The 22,012-nt window shown below is 34.6% G+C and overlaps 1 protein-coding gene across 1 annotated transcript in view; it reads right to left on the bottom strand.

Annotated features, from left to right (window-relative positions):
• Positions 1-11,475, bottom strand: part of LOC128227794 (ABC transporter F family member 4-like) — a 37,822-nt gene extending 26,347 nt beyond the window's left edge. The window contains exons 1-3 of the mRNA XM_052938654.1: positions 11,385-11,475; positions 8,445-8,508; positions 218-324 (exon numbers count right to left, since the gene is read on the bottom strand). Coding sequence (XP_052794614.1) covers positions 218-293 — 76 coding nt within the window. The 5' untranslated portion in view covers positions 294-324; positions 8,445-8,508; positions 11,385-11,475. The remainder of the gene's footprint in view (positions 1-217; positions 325-8,444; positions 8,509-11,384) is intronic.
• Positions 11,476-22,012: the final 10,537 nt, after the last annotated feature.

Below are 22,012 nucleotides of genomic sequence, written 5' to 3'. Positions count from 1 at the left end.
GATATTGTCATGTAATTGGGTGTGGCCTTTAAAATACTAAATATTTGCCAATTCGTCACACTCATGGTAAAAAATGCATCAGAAGGACCTTTATCCAGAATGTGTTAACACCTATTTTGGAATACGTTATGCAAAAATAACAACAGAAAATTATCTAAACGGACTTTCTGATCTCTGGTTCTTTTCAAACTATCTGAAGGTGGTTCAAAAGTCTCACCAGAAGTTTCGTCGCTCTCATCATCTTTTTCATCACCACCATCTTCTTCTTCCTGTTCTTTTTTCCCCTTTTTCATGTTTTTGTAACCCTTTTTTGAAACTCTTTTCCTGAAATGGAACAAACAACTAAGTTGCATCGATGATATCTGATTTTATTCATGTTCTTATCTTAAACATGTAAACTTTTAAAATGTAACTCTTTCATAACTACACAAGTACTACACATTTGTAATGTCATAATTGCAAAAGCGTCTTGATTAAACAACTCTTACATTACCTTTGCTTAGTTATGTAAAAATCCTTTACATGATTCTACATACGAAACCAAAATTTTTTGCCATACTAAGAACTTATACGATCTCTTAAACTGTACAATAGTTGCTTGATTAAGAAAATTGACAGTAAACATTCCGCGTCATAGCGAAACAACTGTAAATTTACGGAATAAATGCTTGCAGAGAACTAGTATAATTACATCAACCTTATGATTTTAGTATGATTAAAACGTACTTGACAGAGGATGGAACTATAGGCCTGTTGAAAGTGAAGTGAGTAGGGCTAGATATGTCAATATGCAAAATAAATGATATTCATAGACATTTTTAATGAGTCAATTACAATAACAACTAACCACAAAAATGTGAAGATTGATCAAGGGAGACAATTTACGCTATTTTACAGGTATTTTTAATGGGATGATTTAAAGAATGACAGCGTTTGCACTGTGCACAACTGTACATCTAACATACGTTTGAAACAAAATGAATGTAAATTAATTTGTGAAACATTTTATGCAAACCAAATTTGCTCATAACATAATCAATTTCTTGGGAAGTAATTTAAATAACGCAGAGTAAGGATTTTCTATTTTGGTACAAACACAAGTTGTCATTAAAAAATTCTGACTTTCATTTTCTTCCTGGAAACTTTCCATCGAATATACCTATTTGTCCAGAGAGACAATTTGAAACTACAAAATATTGTAATATTGTTTTTTTTTTTTAAAGTACACCAGTAGCCAGTCTTTCAATAAGCATTCACTTTATTTAAGTATGCTTATTTTTATTATATTTATTCTGTCACAGAATTATGATTGTTGCACTACACACAAGATAACATTACCTTCTGTTGATGTTTCAAGATTCATGCTTTTCCATCCAAACTTTTTAAGTTATAATGAACAGCAAAATAAGTTATATCATAAGTTATCAAAAGTTTCTTTTTAAACTTGTTTTCAACAGATATTTGTTTTCAAACTAAGTGAGGAAATTTGGTATGAATGTGACAATATTAAAGCTGGAGTTATATAACTTGTCCGTTAAGATGGAATAATGCTACTGTAAGCAAATACATGACGTTTGTATCTTTGACAGTTAAAAAAGTAATTCAGATATGTAAAATGTGAACAAGTTGGAAGGGCAGATGCTCTAACAGACGGGGTGATTATTATCGGGCTCGTGCAAATTGGCAGCTGTCAATGTTAACTTAAGTTATTATTATGCTTCGCTAAATTACCTTAGTTGTTTTAATCCAGATTCTGTATTCAGTTCACCATTATCGGCATCTTTCATCATATTTGGTCGTTCTTGGTACTCCTTGAAGTATGTTTGTTCAATTTTTCCTGCTAGGAAAATTTGGGTGGCAGTTTTGATTTGCGGATGCTTTATTCTATTTGTTTGAACATCATATATATCTTGCTCAGTAAAGTCGACAATTTCATAACTTTCAACATCAATGACTTCACAAATTATAAGAGCGACAATATGATAAGAATCGATTTTGTTGGAATATCTTAACGCTTGAGGAGACAAAAAACAATAATCTTTAAATGTGACCCAGTCATCTTTACAGATATCCTTCAAAGTACGTTCTCGAGGCAGTGGATAATACAGAATGGGTGGTTCGGAGTAAACAACTTTCATACATATTACAGGTATATCGCAATTGCTTATTAAAATTTGTTTAGTTTCTGTAGCCCACTTTCTACAATTATACATATATCCTTTATTAGGACTAGTTGTACTTTTCGGAATATGTTCGTTTAAGATTGTTTCATCTGTAAGATCAATAAATTGTACGTTGGGCCTTATCCCTCGCAACTTTATTATGTCGATTTTAACGATTTTCATATATTGTTTATAGTCGTCTTTCTTATTGTATTTTTTGGCTTTCCCCAAAAATACTTTACACGCCAGGAGATCTGCAGATGTTGAAATATACTGTGTCGTTTTACAGTTTCTTCTTACATGTCCACGAACAGTTACATTTCCATTGGGACTTCGTGCATGTAGAGGTTCTGTTGATTTTTCATGACGGCCCAGCAAACGAAACACAAAATGTTTGTTTTTCATGTGGTAAGATTACTTTGTAAAAACCGTTTAAATATGTGAACTTCCTCGACATTAATAGTATTACAAATTATCAATGGATTGCCAAGTACCATAAATATTCCAATCGTCTTAAAACATTTGTTTAATAGACAGAAACAGTACTTGTAGTTTAAGCAGTATCAACTATAGGCGAGCGGTCCTAGTTGCTTCGAAGGATGCAATGCTTATAGTGAGTATAATTTCATGACCTGTAATAAAATGTTATTCAAGAATAAATATATTTTCAGGTGGTAATAGTTGCATGAAGAAACTTTAAGTAGACCCTAATCTGTGTACATGTATGACACATAAGATATACACGACAGAGCAAAATATTTCTATGATAATTCTTTTGGACACTATTGCCCACAAAGTGTTACCTTGACCTTTGACCTTAACAACATAACTGCCAACATACTTCCCCACAGTGGTATACATCTCTGCCAATATCTATTGAGATCCTTCATTAAGTCCTCCCCAAATGAATGACTCTATGTCTAAGACAGGGTGTTAGCAAGTGGACTGACGATATGAAGGAATGAAGTAAACTGACGTCTAACGGCATCGCGTGCGATTAATATTGGATTTTTGATGGAGTTGGGGGCATAACACATTACGACTGTCGTTTTTTTCACAACCATTTATTCGCCCCTTTTGCTATGACCAGTAAATGTAAATCGTTTGTTAAAAAAGGAAAACAAGTTTGACAACCCATAACACATATTTACTTTCTGGTATTTCATAAGGGCGAGCAGCCATTCCGTCGTCATTTCATTGAAACAGAGGATGCGGGGTAGATGTTACACTCGGGGTGATATAAATAGATTTAAAATTATAACATATGCATAGTCATATAATCATGTTCAATGCGGTTGAAAAGACGCAGCGTTTAGGGACGCACCTTCAAACATGCCCTCTCCCCACGAAACGAAAACTATATTTGGCAAATGTGGAACTAAGGGGTTATAGCGGTCCTCTTTTACGCAAGGTTTGACTATTTAAGTCTGAGTTGGTGTAATCTGTTTCTATTGATTTTTGTACGATATTCACAGAAACAATTCGTTTGCACTACTGGTAACCAATGGTGGACACAGTCACTCACATTAAAGTTTTACCTTCTTAATCTCATCACGGTACTTATTTGAGAATGTGGGCGAAGTAAGCCTAAGTTAAACAAAGGGCATTTTTATCGGCAAATTGTATATATTATTAAACAGTGAGAATTTATGACGATATATTAAGATATGGTTTGAAAATTATTAAAATAAGCGACTTTATTCACACATGTGATCAGGATATTCATTTATTTATTCATCTACCCAGAAGAATATTTTTTCTCAATTAGGGATTTATTACTTCAAATTGTACATCAAACCAAGATGATTTATGTCGATATGTTTCTATATAGCTTAAAAAGGCTTTCAGTTCGCATAAAATAACTTACATTTGCTTTTTTTAAAAATCCACACCTGTGTCCAGAACTCCTAGTTATCATTTATCTACAAGGTAGACTATGTTCTCTCAATGCGTGAATAAATTCAAACCCGGAAGTATTTTATAAAATTTGATCAATGATAATCTTAAACATCTACAACGGTCTTCTTTAAATGCACAATGTGCAAATTTATTGAGCCCGACAGCAAACTCCACACTACAAGGCATATGAAACAAAATAGCTGCACCTGACAGCAAACATCACGCTACAAGACACAGGACACAAACTTACTGTACTCGACAGCAAACTACACGCTACAAAACACAGGACGCAAACTTACTGTACCCGACAGGACACATCACGCTACAAGACACAATGAACAAACTTACTGTACCCGACAGCAAACTCCACGCTACAAGGTACTGGACGCAAACTTACTGTACCCGACAGCAAACTCCACGCTTCAAGACACAGGACGCAAACTTACTGCACCAGACAGCAAACTTCACGCTACACGGCACAGGACCCAAACTTACTACACCCGAAAGCAAACTCCACGCTACAAGGCAAGATGAGCACACTTACTACACCCGACAGCAAACTCCACGCTACAAGGCAAGATGAGCACACTTACTACACCCGACAGCAAACTCCACGCTACAAGGCAAGATGAGCACACTTACTACACCAGACAGCAAACTCCACGCTACAAGGCAAGATGAGCACACTTACTACACCCGACAGCAAACTCCACGCTACAAGGCAAGATGAGCACACTTACTACACCAGACAGCAAACTCCAAGCTACAAGGCACAAAGAGCAAACTTACTGCACCCAACAGCAAACTCCATGCTACAAAACAAGATGAGCACACTTACTGTACCAGACAACAAACTCCACGCTACAAAGCACGATTAGCACACTTACAGTAACCGACAGCAAACACCACGCTACAAGTTACAAGGAGCAAACTTACTGCACCCAACAGCAAACTCCACGCAACAAAGTATTAGGTAGCACGCACCACGCTACAAGGCACTACACCGTACAGGACACACCAAGCTACAAGGCACAAGGAGCAAACTAACTGCACAAGACAGGACATATTACGCTACAAGACACACGGAGAAAACTCACTGCACCATCCAGGACACATCACGCTACAAGGCACAAGCAATATCATATCAATTAAATATCAAATTTCATGAGCATTGCTGAAATAAATCGTGCATAAAACGTTCAGCTTTGTACTACAGTGACACCAAGAGACTTATTGTGTCCTTCTTCGTTATATGTAAAATTACTCCTGTTCACTACTTTATTATGAATTTGAAGAAAAAATACAGCTTTGACACTTTTCCCTCACAAAATATTAACAATTTGTCTGTTGTTATGCCACCAGAAAACCATATCAAGATATCTACCTAAATGGGGAGAAACATTGTTTGTAAGAACTTCTTCAAGGGATGCAACGACCCGGAAGCATTTCGTTGCGTGCCGACACCTTATACGTACAATATCGTTATGAATAAATGTTTTGGTATCCAGTTTGGAACGGCTAGTGAATTCAGAGGTTCACTGGAGGTTTAACCACTTGACGTGACTTCCCATTTTTATTTTGTTTTATATTCTTTTTAATCATACGTTGATAAGTTACGTATTTTCAGAATCTTCGACTACATACACAAAACTGAGGTGAATTAAATCATGTAATGTTAATTTACTTCATATTCACCGTATTCAAAATATTCTTCAAATTCGCGTTCGGCATCTAACTCCTTTCTTCCTCACACATAGAAATGCTCTACTTTCCATTTGTAATAGCTTCTTCATTTGTTTGATCCAGCTTCTAACTCATTGAATTCTTCCCCACTCTCATGAACATTTTCAATCGCTTAATCATGTTTGCGTTCAGTAGGTAATTCACGCTAATCATCCCCACTCGCAGCATCAACGTCTTGCCACATTCCATTGAGCGTTTAACAACATATTCTGTCAAATAGTGTGCTCACTGAAAGCATCGTTCTCACAATTTTCCATAGCAACGTTGCTGTCAGAATAAGAATCATTCCAATCGTTATCACTAGCTAAATATCAAGAGTCGTCATTTTCAATACAAGATTGCGTAGGTTCATATTTCTTTGATTGTAATACTATTTTGGACTTACTTTATCCAAATATATCATGAACAATTGGGGCGATACTGTGTATCCAGCTTGACTGAAAGTGTCCTTAAAATAAAAATGAAAAAGTAATATTAAAATACTATCTTAAGAGAATCTTATAAATGAAGGTATTATATAGATATTTTATTTAGATATACCAGCCTACCAATTCATACAACTTTAAAAGATAGCACTCCTATTAAATAAAAAATCTAGATAGACTCGTAAATACATTAAAAGCAAATATGTGTTTGCTTGTTTTTATTTTCGCAAAGGCTCGATTATTTAAACGTTGAACGACGACAATCCTATCTAAGCGGAAAGATAAAATGCATTTGCAGTTAAAACTAATATTTATCAAGCTTATCAACAAGGCCACTGTTGAACAGACCAATATGATTCTAACTAGGTGGTTGCGTTTATGGACAGACAGTGATAAAGCAGGGACATACACGTGTGGTTTTTTTTTTAAAGAAGTTTGTGAATTTCCCCCAGTAACACAATTATTACAAACTAGAAAACTCGGAAGCGGCCAGTATGCGTATCGCTTATATCGACATACTTTGAAATAGTTTTGAAAGGGGAACGAATTTGGAATACTCCAGCAAGAATGTAAATTCCCTTTGTTTCGGTAGTTTCCCTTGTTATATATTACTCAATAGTGCAATTTGAAAGTTGCTGGAACATGTTAACTGAAAAGAATGCACATATTGAGATGTATGTTGGTATATTTCGTGCAAATAGATTTAGTTTCTTACACCAGTTGTTAAACCACTAGGCATTAAATGCTTTCAGGTTAAATTAACAAAGCTGAACATCTTGGAAGAGAAGCCCAAGCTACATCTCAAGTATAAAAATAATCCTAATTCACGAAGTATTTGCAAATTTTGAATTGCAATCATATCTTAATCAAGTCAACATTCAAAAAATAGAATACCACTTTACAAAGTTACGTTTGTCTTCACACCGGCTCGGTATTAAGACTGGTTGGTGGAGAAACATACCAAGAGAAGAACGGTTATGCGCTACATGCAATAAGTTAGAAGACGAATACCATGTGTTATTTGAATGCATATTGTATAATGATATACGAGGTAAATATATCAAGAGATACTGTAGAGAAAGACCGAGTATGTTTAAAACTGTTCAGTTTTTAAAATCTCATAATGCAAATGCTGTGAAGACATTAGCTGTATTTATCTTTAATGCTTTTGAAATAAGAAAGATACATACCCAAATCCAAGCTAATTAAGGGAGACCTAAATTGCTTTCATGTTGATCGACCAAAAATATATATCCAGTTTCATCATCATGTTTATTCACGTTTGAGGTGATACACATATATCATTATCAGCATGGTATAGTGAAGTAAGATAAATTTGTTGTTTTATGATATGTCTATTTGTTTAATCATTAATTTGCTCGACGAATATTTTACTTACGAACATATATCATATTCAAATATCTTTTCAGAATCACGTACGTGTGTTGAAATGCAATTTTAGTGACTTAAGATTGGTAACAATGCAAACATATCGGATAGTCTTATACAGATTTGAATATAGTATCGTTTCAGTATCAAAATAACACCGTACCGGTGTCGGAAGTGGGCAGATTTAACTCCATATCGGATTCTGATTGAAACGGATGTGACAGGCGCCGGCTCAACATACGAAAGGTGCGTTATCAAGACGACAAGCCAAGAAGACACATATGCAATCTATATATGTTTTAAATGTGAAAATTGCTGCCAATAATTCACCCTATTCCTAGTTTTGTGTTGGTTCTTTGTTTGAGCGTAAGGAAGAATTTTGATAAGTGAATAATTGTTTTACTCACGAAAACAGAGTGAGTACTGAGTAAGTGATTTTGTTTGTCAATCGGATTGGTATTGATACATCCATTAAAATGCTTCAGTTTTAACTGTAAGTATTTACATGCTTCCTTTGTTTCTCCATCGAAATATGAACATTATGAATACTCAGTATAAATCCGAAATTCAATTATTCGAATGCCAAAGTTGTATATTGTTTAATAATATTTTCATAAAAGATAAAAGCTTAAAAATAAGTTTCAACGCGTTTTCATCACAGGACTATATATGAATGAATGAATGAATTAATGAATGAACGAACGAACGAACGAACGAACGAACGAACGAACGAACGAACGAACGAACGAACGAACGAACGAACGAACGAATGAATGAATGAATGAATGAATGACGAATGAACGAACTATATATATATATCACTTACCCTAAAGCATGAATAATTTCCAATCACTTTTGTTATGACTGCCGACTTGTCTTTGACCCACAACCTGCAACGATCAATATCAAACACGGGCGTATAAATACCAGTAACTATAGATCGTCTTACACGTTGCACTACAAATTAGACTGGTTGCTACCTATACATAAAGGGCTCAATAAAAATGGCAATGTTGATCGAATGAAAAATACTTTTCACCAACATGTATCTTTATTTATGACAGAATGATAACATTTGTTTATTTTCTATAATTATTCAAACGCGATGGTAACTTTAATGACTAACTAAATATACACTCTCCATATTTAAACGTTCATCAATGTTCACGCTGGTACGATTGTGCCTGTCGGGAATCAACCTACATATTCATGATATTTTTTTGCACTGGCCCTTCCTCATCATTTTTCAGTTTTCCCTCTTTCTCCACATCAACCATTGTTTGGTCGCTCAAGTCCCCTTGGTTATTGATGACAAAGTAAAACCTGATGGTAGTTGATTTTTGTGCATATCGGGTAAAATTAGGCTTTTTGGACCAGCTGAGAGGAAAAAATTATAATTATATGAACAACATTAATCTTGTTGTCCAATATCCTCCTCGCTTGTGACGATAAACATAAAAGCATTTGATTCAGAGAATATATAATTATTTCGTTTCGAAAAATGACGATTTGTCGTCTGCTTGAGTAGTGAGACGGTTGGCGGAAGGATCTTGGCTAGAGGCCCTTTAGTAAAAGTTGGCTAAGACAGCCAGTGCTAGAGGCCCTTTAGTGATATTTGGCTAAGGCAGCCAAGGCTAGAGGCCTTTTAGTGATATTTTGCTAAGGCAGCCAGGGCTAGAGGGCCTTAAGTGATATTTGGCTAAGACAGACGGGGTTAGAGGCCTTTTAGTGATATTTGGCTAAGACAGACAGGGCTAGAGGCCCATTAGTGATAGTTGGCTAAGACAGCCAGGGCTAGAAGCCCATTAGTGATAGTTGGCAAAGACAGAAAGGACTAGAGGCCCATGAGTGATAGTTGGCTAAGACAGCCAGGGCTAGAGGCCCTTAAGTGATAGTTGGCTAAGACAGCCAGGGCTAGAGGCATTTTAGTGATCGTTGGCTAAGACAGCCAGAGATAGAGGCCCTTTACTGATAGTTGACAGCTGAAAAATAATTCATAGTTACAATGGGGGGGGGGGGGGGGTCCTCCCAAACCAAATACTAAATAAGCATGTATGTTTATATAGGGAATGGCAAGTGTACATAAATGCAAATGTTGACTTCTGAAAGGTCAGTTCATAATTATACCGACTTCATGTCTGATTCCGAATATGAAGTTTCTTTAGTCAAATCCTTTTGTCCTCAAATAAAAATATTCTTAGTTTAAGTGTTTTTGATGCAATGTAGCAGGGGCTTAGGAGCAAGCTTGAGCTTGATGGCACATGGACCAACAACTGGCATAAGTACACGATTGAATCTCATCTTTACTGGACTTGGTTTCCTATGGTTCCATTTAATTAACCAATCAAAACTTCACGCACAAATTAATCTTGACGAGTAGATGGTACTTATTAACTTTGGGATCCAAAGTGATTTGGCTCGTTTTAGCATGCTACGACTTGAATAGTATTATCAATATTCAGCGAGTAACCAACGTGACCTCCACCGCTTTACCACGTAACAATTGGACTCGGTGAGATAAATAAACCCTATAAAACACCAATTTGGATGACCCATGTGAAACTGTTTTAAGATTGAAAGTAATCTCGATCGATACGGTGATATTTTACAAAATGGGCCAGGCGAGCGCAAGCAATTTTAAATGAGATTTTTCTTTTAAGATAACCTATTTTTATCAATGAACAACGTATTAGATTACAGCAAATTAATTATTGCTTCTATTGAAAACAGAATTATTGGCCCTAGTACATACTAACATTAATGAGAACAAAATGCGACTTTAAACACGACTGCATACGTATTGCTGAAATCAGTGTATAACTTGAAATAATACGTTCAATGTTTACAAACATTACTATGGTATGATATTCACTGGCGATATCAGCTATGGATCTATCTGTTTACTCGTAAAGGTTAAGATTGCCTCTAAAGTTTTAAACCGTTTTTAAACCTTATTTAATCCATAGGATAGTACATGGGGAGGGGTTCATCTCCCAAACCAAATACTAAATAAGCATGTATGTGTTTATAGAGAATGGCAAGCGTACATAAATGCAAATGTTGACTTTTGAAAGGTCATTTCATAATTATACCGATTTCATGTCTAATAACGAACATAATGTTTGCCAGTCAAATCCTTTTGTCCTCAATCTTAGTTTAAGTGTTTTACCTTTACCCCATAGTATGATCGTTTTCAGTTGAAACAATAAAACTTAAAATTATCGACCCTGCCGAGTTCTAATTTCCGGACGTTCATGAGACCATAATTTCATTCCTTATTCGTCTGCATTTGTTTTAAACACAACACGAGGGAATTGTAGGTCCGTAAAAAATTGATTATGTGATGTGTTGAATGTTCTGAAGGAAAATCAAATTCCCATCGTCTCGAAATTGCATTACATTCTAGTGATTAATATGGACAACACCTGGATGAACAATATTATCTTGTATTAACGCTTATAATAATTTAATACGTATTATCATAAAAATATCACAGCATACACAATGGAGTTATGATATATATTTTATTTGAAATTAGATAAACGTAATATGTAGGTCCGCATAGAATTGACTACATTACGTGCGTGACTTGCATTACATTCTTGTAAATAATATTGGCAACATCTGGATGAACAATTGTTTCATATATTTTTAAGTTAATCATAAATTATCATGAAGTACAAGAAAGATATTTCAGCATAGAAAAAAAAAGAAATAGTTTTTTTATTTGGAATTGGAAGAACATATTTCTTACGTTAATAATTACCTTCATTTAACTAGTCCTCTCTGCTTGTATTGACTTGATGAATACGTTCACTGGTATCATCCATGTACACACCACTCCTCAAATAATGTTCAATTGTCTATTAAGCCTAAATGATACACCTAGTAATAACCACATTTGTTTTCAGTAAACAACACCGTTCCACAATTATCGTCGTAATATTTAATCAATAGTTCTGCAATTCATTATTTAATCAAATGAACACAGATGGTGCACGCATATATAGTGCCGCTCTTTTGGTAGAAAATCAAATAATACACAATAGCTGAACGATTGAAAGTAATAAAGGATATGTGTTTGCATTGACAACAAAGTATGAATACATCGTTTGAAATGTCACAGATTGAATAACAATGAAGAGAAAGATATACGTTGATGTTCAATCTAAATGCATAATAAAGTGTAAAGACTGTCTTTTTTAACTTTCAACTATCTTTTGGCCGTATAAAGTATTGGCTAAATTAACCCAGAATAATGTAATCTGTTTACTAAAGCTTTTCATTTCTTTCTCCGCATTTTTTTCTTTAAATCTGGAGCATTAGATTAAACAATTTTCGAAGGTTGACACAAGTGTCAGCTTTGTTCTTGGAATATTGTTAAGCCAAAAAGTCGTTTTTCGGAAACCAAAGGCGATAAGTCATTTGGACTCCCACACTACGTAATAAAACACAAACTGAAATGCCCATGCTTTCTGCCGTTGGCACACAACCGTACGTGAACAATATTTTGAATAAGATATATTTCTTAATTACAATTCACAAATAAAATAAGTTATATACAGAGTGCTCTGGTTTACAAGGGTATTTGTATCGTTCTATATGGACTATTTCATTAAGGACATTCTGGATGAAATCATTAGTACATAAAGCTGTTATAGCTACATCATATTTCGTATATCTGTGTTTTTCCATTATAAACGGAACATGAAATGTTTCCCTGAAATATACTTAGACTCAGTTTATATCTTAACCCATATAATAAAACAGCTACATAAACATGTTTTTTTAGTTAAAAAGCAGTTGATATGTTCATGTCCTGTCTGATAATGTGATATTTATATATTTTCTAAACCTTTTAATATATAATATGGGGAAGCTCAACGCATTTGAAATATTTTATCAGTCCTATGTTTAGACAGCAACGACTGTCTGTCCAAGAACCCTGGGGGAACAGGTGTACAGGGAAATATGAAGGATTTCACTAAGGTTTAAAACAGACAACACTATTAACCTTGATTTCCTTATAAACATCATTTGCCTTTATAATCTTACTGTATATAATGAGATTAGTATAAGATAGCTTTTGCTCGAAACACTCGCACGAAAACATATCAGACAACACCATTTTGAGCTTCATCAATGATCGGTTACCGTAAAGGTTATCTATTAAGACAATCGCAAGAATGGTTATCCCATTTATTCAAGTTTCGAGTTGCGGACACCATAAAGAAGATCACAAAAAAAATCCTGTCTTCAGTTTACTGGCGCTTATAACCTCATCATTACTTGTGTGTTCCTCGACAAAAAGGCTTATTACCATTTGTTGTAAATAGTATCCACTAAGCATGCCCATTAATGATAAAACAACTGATTAGTTCTAAAGAAAGTGAGAACATTTATGTTTTAAAAATATCGTTCACGAGTTTGATATACGTATCTTAGAACTTAATGACATCAAAGTAACTTTCACATATCTCATAATAACTTTATCGGATCCAAGCATCTGATAAAAAAATCGTCGGCAATCACGTGCAATGCACTTTCTTCCGTTGCACTTCATACTTACCGTAGGCCGGCCAAATGACAAAAGTCGTTTTAATGAATATGCATGAGGAAGGAGGGATAACTCTTCTTTTCAATGAATTCGCATCTTGCACTTAAATATAATTTAATATCACATACGTGTCAGTAGCCTCCATGGCCATGTGCTGAATCCTGCCAGATATAATTGTACTGAGAACGCGGACCCAGTTGCGGGTAGTCGGCAGAAATTATTTCAATCGTAAAGCATCTGGTACTTTGCGGAACCAATGAAACTGCCTCATTTATTTTTCATTCTACGAGATTTTCCTCGCCAAATTGCCCACGGTACACAACGAAGCATAGCTGATCAAAATGAGGACATACCTCAAAGATAAAATCTTACGAAAAAAGAGATTTAAAAGACGAATTCCAATATATTTATGAGAACTGAGTAGGAGAACACAAACTTTTGACCACTAGATTACTGATTACAAACTACATATACTTTTTTACTTTCAGTTCAAAAGTTTACTCGAACGAGTAAACGAGTATGCCACGCAACGCGCCTGGATTTATACAAGCTCATATAAACCCAAATGTTATATAATTACTTCTTTTTAACCCATAAGTTTCCAGGAAGGGCGGACAGCATTTATGGAGAGGAAAGTATTACGTTTATCAACACAATAGGGGTCACCGTGAGGGTAGAGATTCAAGACACACCAGTGGAGACCCAGAATTTGGTCAGTGAGGTTTACATAGATTTTCTTGTTGTGGTGACTGGTATTATAGCGATCCTTAAAGAGGCATTCTCACAAACGGTTAAACTTTGTCCATAACTTTAATACTTGATACTTTCGATGCCAGATAAAATTTGTGCAAATGTGGAAAGGAACATAACTCTGGCTTCCATAGTAGCTGTGTTATGTTCCTTGTTTGATTGAAAATAAAACAAAAGTGTTGATTTTAACTCCCCCGGCGCTCTTGTTTTTAAGTACTACAGCACTGCAAGCGATCGTTTTCTCCGAAAATCATGTAGCAATGTTTATGTTCAATATATTTAGCCTGTATGCCGATATATATCATTATATTGTTGCGCCCATCAGTATACAAGTTGCTCATTCCTTATTTTGTGTTATAAAGGTATGAGTAATGTTGTAATTTTATATGCATTTATTTTTACATTGACAGGGCAAGTCTTAGATGAAAATGACACAGCGGCCAGGATTTTGTCTCAGGTCATTCAAATACAGACAAACGCTGGGTTGTTTGCTGATCAACTTGACCTTGACCTTCTAGTTAATGACCTTGGAATCTGCATTGACCCTATTGGTATGATGTGACTAAAGTTTAGGTTTAAACTATCATGTGTGTGTGTGTGTGTGTGTGTGTTTGTGCTTGCGCGCGCGGGCGTGTGTGTGTGTGGGGGGGCGTGTATGTGTTAATTTACGAAAAAATTAAGGTACTGTTGTAGAGTTGGCTAAGGCTGATGCTAGCTTCATATTACGGCCGTAATGCAACAGCCATTTGCTTCTCCATTACGATGAGTTCAAATGAATTATAAAAATACTATCTGAAAGTGTAGCTGTTTCTGTCCAGAAAAGTGTATACGCAAATAACTGATTTTTTTGGATGTTATAAAAGGTATGCTGGCCTAAATTATGGGTGTAGCCATCATTCTCCAGCCTTCTACATTTTTCCTACTTTTTAAAAGGTTTTTTGTTTTCTACTGCTTATTAATACTTATTTGAAAAACTACAGAAACAAGCTCAATAGCAAAACGTTTAAACCTAAAACCGGTTTAATGGCATTGGGTAAACGCCAAAGAAATAGAACACAAAAACAAAAATAAATCACAAACAAGAAACATGGAAGAACAGCACAAAACTCCACAAACTGCACAGTGCATATATACTATTTGAAATAGGTATGTTTAACAAGGATTGTTAGGTATCGCCTTGAAACGGTTGAGGAAAATGTAAATTTATTGGGGTTAAAACCAGTTTACGTTCACAAACCTCAAGCTTATCCCAACAATCCTTTATAAAGAAAAAACGTAAAAGGTAAATATTTTCAAAGTCTGCATTAACTTAGGAAACCAAATAAAAAACAGATACTAATAAACTAATAGGTAAAACACAAGTACTTCAATGATTAGAGATCCAAAGTTTGTTCGAGTGATAGCTTGACAATTCCTGGACGTATGGTCATCAAACTTGACATGAAGGTTGGGCCTGACCAGTTGATGACCCCTATTGATTTGTGGGCTCATCGGGTCAAAGGTCAAGGTCACAGTAACCTTTAACGCCAAAAAGTAAACAAATCTTCTCCAGTGATATCTCAAAAATGCCATTTGACATTTAGGTTTTTGGTGACCAGCTGATGACTCGTATAGATTTCGATGTCATAGAGTCAAAAGTCATAACACACCTTATCCTCACACTTTGAACGGTCATAATCTTAAAACTGCCTCAACGGCATCCAATGCCAGTGACAAATCAGCTGTCATTTCGGTCCATGCATATTTCATTCAATTGTCCATATAATCCTGACAACATGGCGCGCAGGGAAGGGGGTATAATGTTTGACAAACATCTCTTGTTGAAAATAAAAATCGGCATATATTACTAAATCTTTTCTTCCAAATGATAACCTATGTAAATTTTATTTTTCTTTACACAAATTATTAACTTGGAATGTTTATCGCAGCGTTTATCTAATGCAGTAAAAACAATAACTGCAATTCTAAAGTTACATGTTCAAATTGTACAACACACTATATTTGTAAAAGCAATTTCATTTCAAGGGTGAATATATAGTATAAGATCAATATTTCATCAAATCGACCTCATTACGCTTACTGACAATCAAACTTCACATTCGCCTTCAAAGGTGTGCCAGAGTAAAAAAAAACAACAGAGAATAAAGTTCAGCACAATTATGGAATGTAAAAATAACCTTGAAAACTGTACCCACAGCACCCATGCAGCTAGTCCTTAATCACGGCAATGGCATGTCTATTGGGGTCTGAGATGTCCTCTGTTAATATATGCCTGCTGTCATTTGTTCAAAACAAAACAACAAGGAGCACAATAGTTTCCGTCCGTAAGGCTTGATGAATATTGAAATGCTAGCTTCAACTGGTACAAAATTTATTTAATCATGGAAACACGTTCTTCTAGTGGTTCTCTTCTTCTGCAATTTGAACTGGTCCCCAAAAATAGAATTCAACACACATGATGTATACTTTTGAGTCATACAACAAGAATAAGAATCCTACACGTGTCTGTAATATAAAAACCAAACAATACATATTATACATCGAATGTAGCACAGCACGAACACCTTGTGCATTCCCGCCAATATCCTTCCACCAAAAGTCTCACATCTGAAGCAGACGACAAATTATCAATTTTGAAAACGGAAATGCAATATATTTCTTCTTTCTTATTGTTATTGTTTTCATAAAACTTGATTACTACTATCTATGTGACACTGCTGCTAGACTTGTCTACCTCTCAATCCATTCGTCTGTTCGTCACAAGTTGTGTCCGCTACATAGCTCGCGAACCACTTAAAGGATTTTGAAATATTAATCCACGAATGTTCACCATATTGAGACAATTTGGAGAGCGGAAATCATAACCAGCTATATTCAAGGTCAAGGTTACACTTACATGTAAAAGGTCATAAGACAACATTTTGTTTCTGCTCCATATGTCTTGATCTGCCTGGAGGAGTTTGGCATCACTACCCAAACATGTTCAATTTATTGAGACGATATGCAGAGAGCATATTGCAATCAGCTAGGTTGAAGGTCAAGGTCTAACTAAGAGGTCAAAAGTGAACCTTTTGAACTGATTGAAGGATTCTGAAATAATCACAATACGTTTCACCCTATTTAGACGGTGTGCAGATTGCATGCTATTAAGGTCAAACTAATGGGTCATAGATTACAAGGGTATAATATAACTATAATTTGTGTCTGGTATATAATTATCTTATTATTATCTGCATTAAGGATTTTGAAATAACTTGCCACAAATGTTAATGATATATAGATGACGTCACACTTCAAAGTTTAACCACCCTGACCTTGTTCTTGTTTTTCAAGAAACATTGCATTATTGTCAATATTTTCTATTATTTTTTCTCCTGACTTTTACATACCCTCAACCCTGACCCAGAGTAACCACCATCATTGTACACAATACTTCCGATTGATGTCATTGATTTCCATACAGTTTATTTATAAGTGTATATCATTTTTTTAATCTACCTAAGATTTCTTCCCTTTACTTTAGTTTGCTTCATTTTACCTCATCTGGAGGTGGTTGGAATCTGTAGCGAAGACAGGATGGAATTTTCATAGCCTTGTTGGCATCACTACCATCTTGCAAAAACGTTCACCTTTACCGTAATGCTTTTTTATGTTCACATGCAATTGTGTACACATGTTACAAACGACAATACTGACATTTGTAGCAAGGCCCAATACTTTGGCTTTAATAGTTGTTATGACTTTTCATTGACTGGACCTGCTTGCTTATCTAATTTTGATTAATTTTCCTTTGTTTTATAACTAGCTCGTAGACTCAACATTGCATTAGTTTCACATTATATTACTTCAGATTACATTACTTTAGTTTACATTGCTTAACATTACATTACTTTACATGTCTTAATATTACATGTGGTCAGGCTCAGCAGTATAGGGTGTCAGTATTACAGATCTCAAAATAAACTCACTTGTCATAGTACTTTAATAATTTTATCAGATTTTGAAAAAAAACGGTGGTGTAAGGGATGGTAATATTTGAACATAACATGATAATTATATATTTTTAAGTTAGCAACAATGTTGATAATCATGTTGTTAACTTTAACAAAGTTCTGAACAATGGCCTAAGCATGCTTTATGTGATTACGTAACACAAATCCAAAACCCTGACCAATACTGGGATTACTGGCACCTGTGTTTGGTACCTGTGTTAACACAGATTGTTTTGTCACAAGATTACTGGTAATGTTTGGTATTCCGACACTTGGTTAGTCACCAACACTGCCCTATTACATTATGAAAATTATAAGTTTGAAAGTATAAAACTTCTGACAGTCTTATTCCTTGTCAAAGATGTATGATTTTTTAAGCTTTCGTCCATTTGTTTAGAAATTATATTAACCATAGTGATGATCTTTTTTCAGTAATAAGACATTGATTTTATTGTAAAGTTTAAAAATATGGCCTTTTGTTGTTGGACTAATATTAAGAGCTATTTAATTCATTTGCAGTGTTCTATTTGCAGACTTAAACATTAGAAAAAATGAATTGATGAGAGCTGTAATTAATCAACAATTGTGACAATCACTTATTATCCTTATAATATCCAGTAAGTATCATGTTCAAACTCGATATATTAAATATTGCTTAGTCATGTATTATTACTTCGTTATTATTATTTTTGATCTTGTAGTATTTTAAGACATTTTGTTTTATTGTTAACGTTGAACAATATATTAAAATACCTAAGATACCAGTCGCTTTGTTTTCATGTCTAAATGTGTTTTTAGCTCACCTGAGCACAATTCCCCTGAGCACAAAGTGCTCAAGATAAGCTATTGCGATCTGTCTATGTTCGTCCGGCGTCCCTTGTCCGGCGTCTTGCGGCAACAATTGTTTCTAAACATCATGTTCTCCTGAACCCATGGGGCATTTTTGATGAAACTTGTACCTTATGTTCCTTGGTTTCAAAATTGTTTAAAGAAATTAATTTCATGAAGAAATCTAGTTGTCATGGTAATGTAAAGAAAAAAACGGCAAAATAATCTTGACAAAAAACATGAGGCCTAGAGCTTAGATATTTAGTGTATTACATTGTCTAGTGGTTGTCTATTAAACATGTTCAAATTATGCCGCTTGGGTCAAAATTGGCCCCACCTTGGGTAACAAGTTTACTATAAACACATTTTGTTAAAATCTGATTCTTATGTAAAGTTTACTCTTGATGCAAGTCTTGCTATGTTGTCTCTCTTTCTGTAGTTCATGTATATTGAAGGAGAAGTATGTTGTGTTAGTTGGAAACAGATACATTGTTAATTGTAGCAGAGCAGTGTGTAGGTCTATACTATCCTCACAGTTAACGGCAGTTCATTGGGTTTTTTTTTATAAAAGGTGCACTGTTTGTCATTCGTGTGTCTGTACATAACACAATTGCCTGTGAACATCAAATTATGACCCTTTGGTCAAAACTGGCCAGGCCCCGAGGTTTTTCTTTGGACTAATATAGGAAATTCTTGAAAATCTTCTTGTTTGAAACCACTAGGCCCAGACCTTTAATAAGTTGTAACAAGCATCATAGAGTGGTCTTCTACCAAGATTGTGTAAATTATGCCCCTTGGGTTAAAGCTGGTTACACCCTTTTTGATCTACTTTCTTATTTTTGAAGGTACAGCGAAGACATTTTAACAATGTCCACAATTCTGTAAACAAATAACACTGTTGTGCTTTTATGACATTGACTGTGTAAGGTTTTGAAAACAAATATCAATGTTGTTTGTCCTCGGATGACCTTGACTGTGACCTTTTAAACTACTTTCTTAGTTTTGCAGCTACAACAATGAAATGTGGTCCGTGTATAGAGTTTTTAAAATAAATATCAATATTTTCCTCCGATTACCTTGACTGTGACCTTTTGACATATTTTCTATATTTTCCATATTTAGGTACTGTTCCGATTTAGGTACTCACCCAGTATATGATAAACAGTTTTGCATTTCCACATGTATGTATTAGTCAACGTCTTAGTGCTACTAAGTATTCAAATCATTAAATGATTTTTTAAATTGTGTGTTTGTCTATTCAGAGACATGGAGTCAATAAAGGAACATACTTATACGAGTTCGTGTACGTGTTGACCACTACGTCATCGACGTATGTGTACAATGTACAAGTTTAGAATAGCATGTACAATACAAGGACGAAAATTATTAATGCCACTAACAGAATGCATACAAGTATACGACACTAATTTAAAGGGATATTTCGCAAACAACTTTTAATACGTATACAAGTTTGACACATACAAGTACACATTGTGTTTTACAATCTCTCTATTTTCAAAATTTGACCAGCTTCAATTTGAGTGTCTTCATACTTACGCGTTTCTTTTCCAATCCTAAGTAAGTGGGATGTCAAGTTTAATTGGTATGATATCTAATTTGGTTTTGATAAGCAAGCAGATAACATAATTAATCCAGAGTTATGAACCATTAAACCGTCAGAATTGAGCCCATCTTCAGTAGCAATCGCCATACCCTCAGGGCCATGATTCAATTATATTCATTCACCAAGTGATGTTTGGTTAGTGGGAATGACCTAGCAAAGACATAACGACTTTATTTTAAATGCTTGAAAGTTTAATGTATATCATGAATGTTAAAGAATATACAGATGAAAAATAATAATCAATCACAATATGATATACAGATTATATAAGAAAAAAATATAGTACATTGAAAATATAATGAAAGCAAGAATTAACCTGTACATGTAAATACTGAAATGAAAAGAAATGGTAGCGTGAGGTATATAAGATACAGAAAAATATATGGCATACTTGTATGATATTCATACATATTCAAAAGCATAACTGTAGAATAGCATTTGGATACAAACATCATACTAACTCAAAGCACCGAAGGTGATACAATGAAACAAAGGGGACAATCCAATTAGTCTAAACATGGAGTATAACCTCCGTGTAGAGGCATACGGCTAGGACTCAAAATACACTGCACTGAATAAGATATATTAAACGTACAAACACCATAAATGATTGTATTATGTCCTTTAAACCGGAAGTGAAACATGGTTCACTGGAAAACAAGTCTACTATCTATCCTAGTGTGTATGCGCCTTACTTTACACTTAAAACTATGATACTGTTTCAACAATATTAGAGTTTAAGTGTTAGGAACAAAGATCAATGCATACCAAGTCAACGAGAGATACAAAACAAAAATGACGAAGATAACATAAACAATAAATAAACTTTATCAATAAATGCTTTGTGATTGCTTTGAAATGATGGTCGTTTCTGAAAACCATAGATTTAAATCTCACACTTGATACATTCATTTACACTCGGAGCAAAATTTAAAAGTTTTATAAACACTGGTATAATGGAATAAAATCTCGTGCTTTTGTGACGGTAAAACATATTTCTAGTAATTGTATAAAATTAATCATGATTAAAATTTAAGAGTCAAAACATGTAATAATATTGTCCGCAACATACAATTATTCTAGTGGAATTAGAAAGAATTGCTATAAGCACACACTTTCTCTCCTTCCTAAAGTTTCCAAGCAAATGCACTTATTCGATGTTTTTAAAATATACATGTATGCATGCAATGCAAAAATTAAAGCACATTATCTAAGAGGAATCTTCAAATTTGTCTCTGGTCCAGGCTATGTAAAATAACATAATGTAACCTTGTAAGTTGTAACTGAATACACGAATGGAATTGACCTTCATCTGACGTAAAATTCAAAGCAAATATTCGAAATTCATTTTTTTCTTATTCAAGTATAAACATTTCAGGGTCTCCATTTGCATTAGCTTCTTCATTTCATGTTCAGCTTGTTCATCTTCCTCGCTCATAAATCATCGTCCCCATTTGCAATAGCTTCTTCATATGCTTGTTCATAGTTTTCCCTTTCTAATTCACTTCTTTCTTCCTCGGTCATAAATGACTCAAAGTCTCCATTTGCAATAGCTTCTTCACGTGCTTGTTCATATCGCTCCCTTTCTAACTCATTACTTTCTTCCTCGGTCATAAATGATTCATAGTCTCAATTTGCAATAG

This window comes from Mya arenaria, chromosome 1 (genome assembly GCF_026914265.1).
Source record: "Mya arenaria isolate MELC-2E11 chromosome 1, ASM2691426v1".
NCBI classification, from domain to species: domain Eukaryota; kingdom Metazoa; phylum Mollusca; class Bivalvia; order Myida; family Myidae; genus Mya; species Mya arenaria.
Note: the sequence above shows the minus strand (reverse complement) of the source record. Positions and strands in the feature narration are given on the sequence as shown.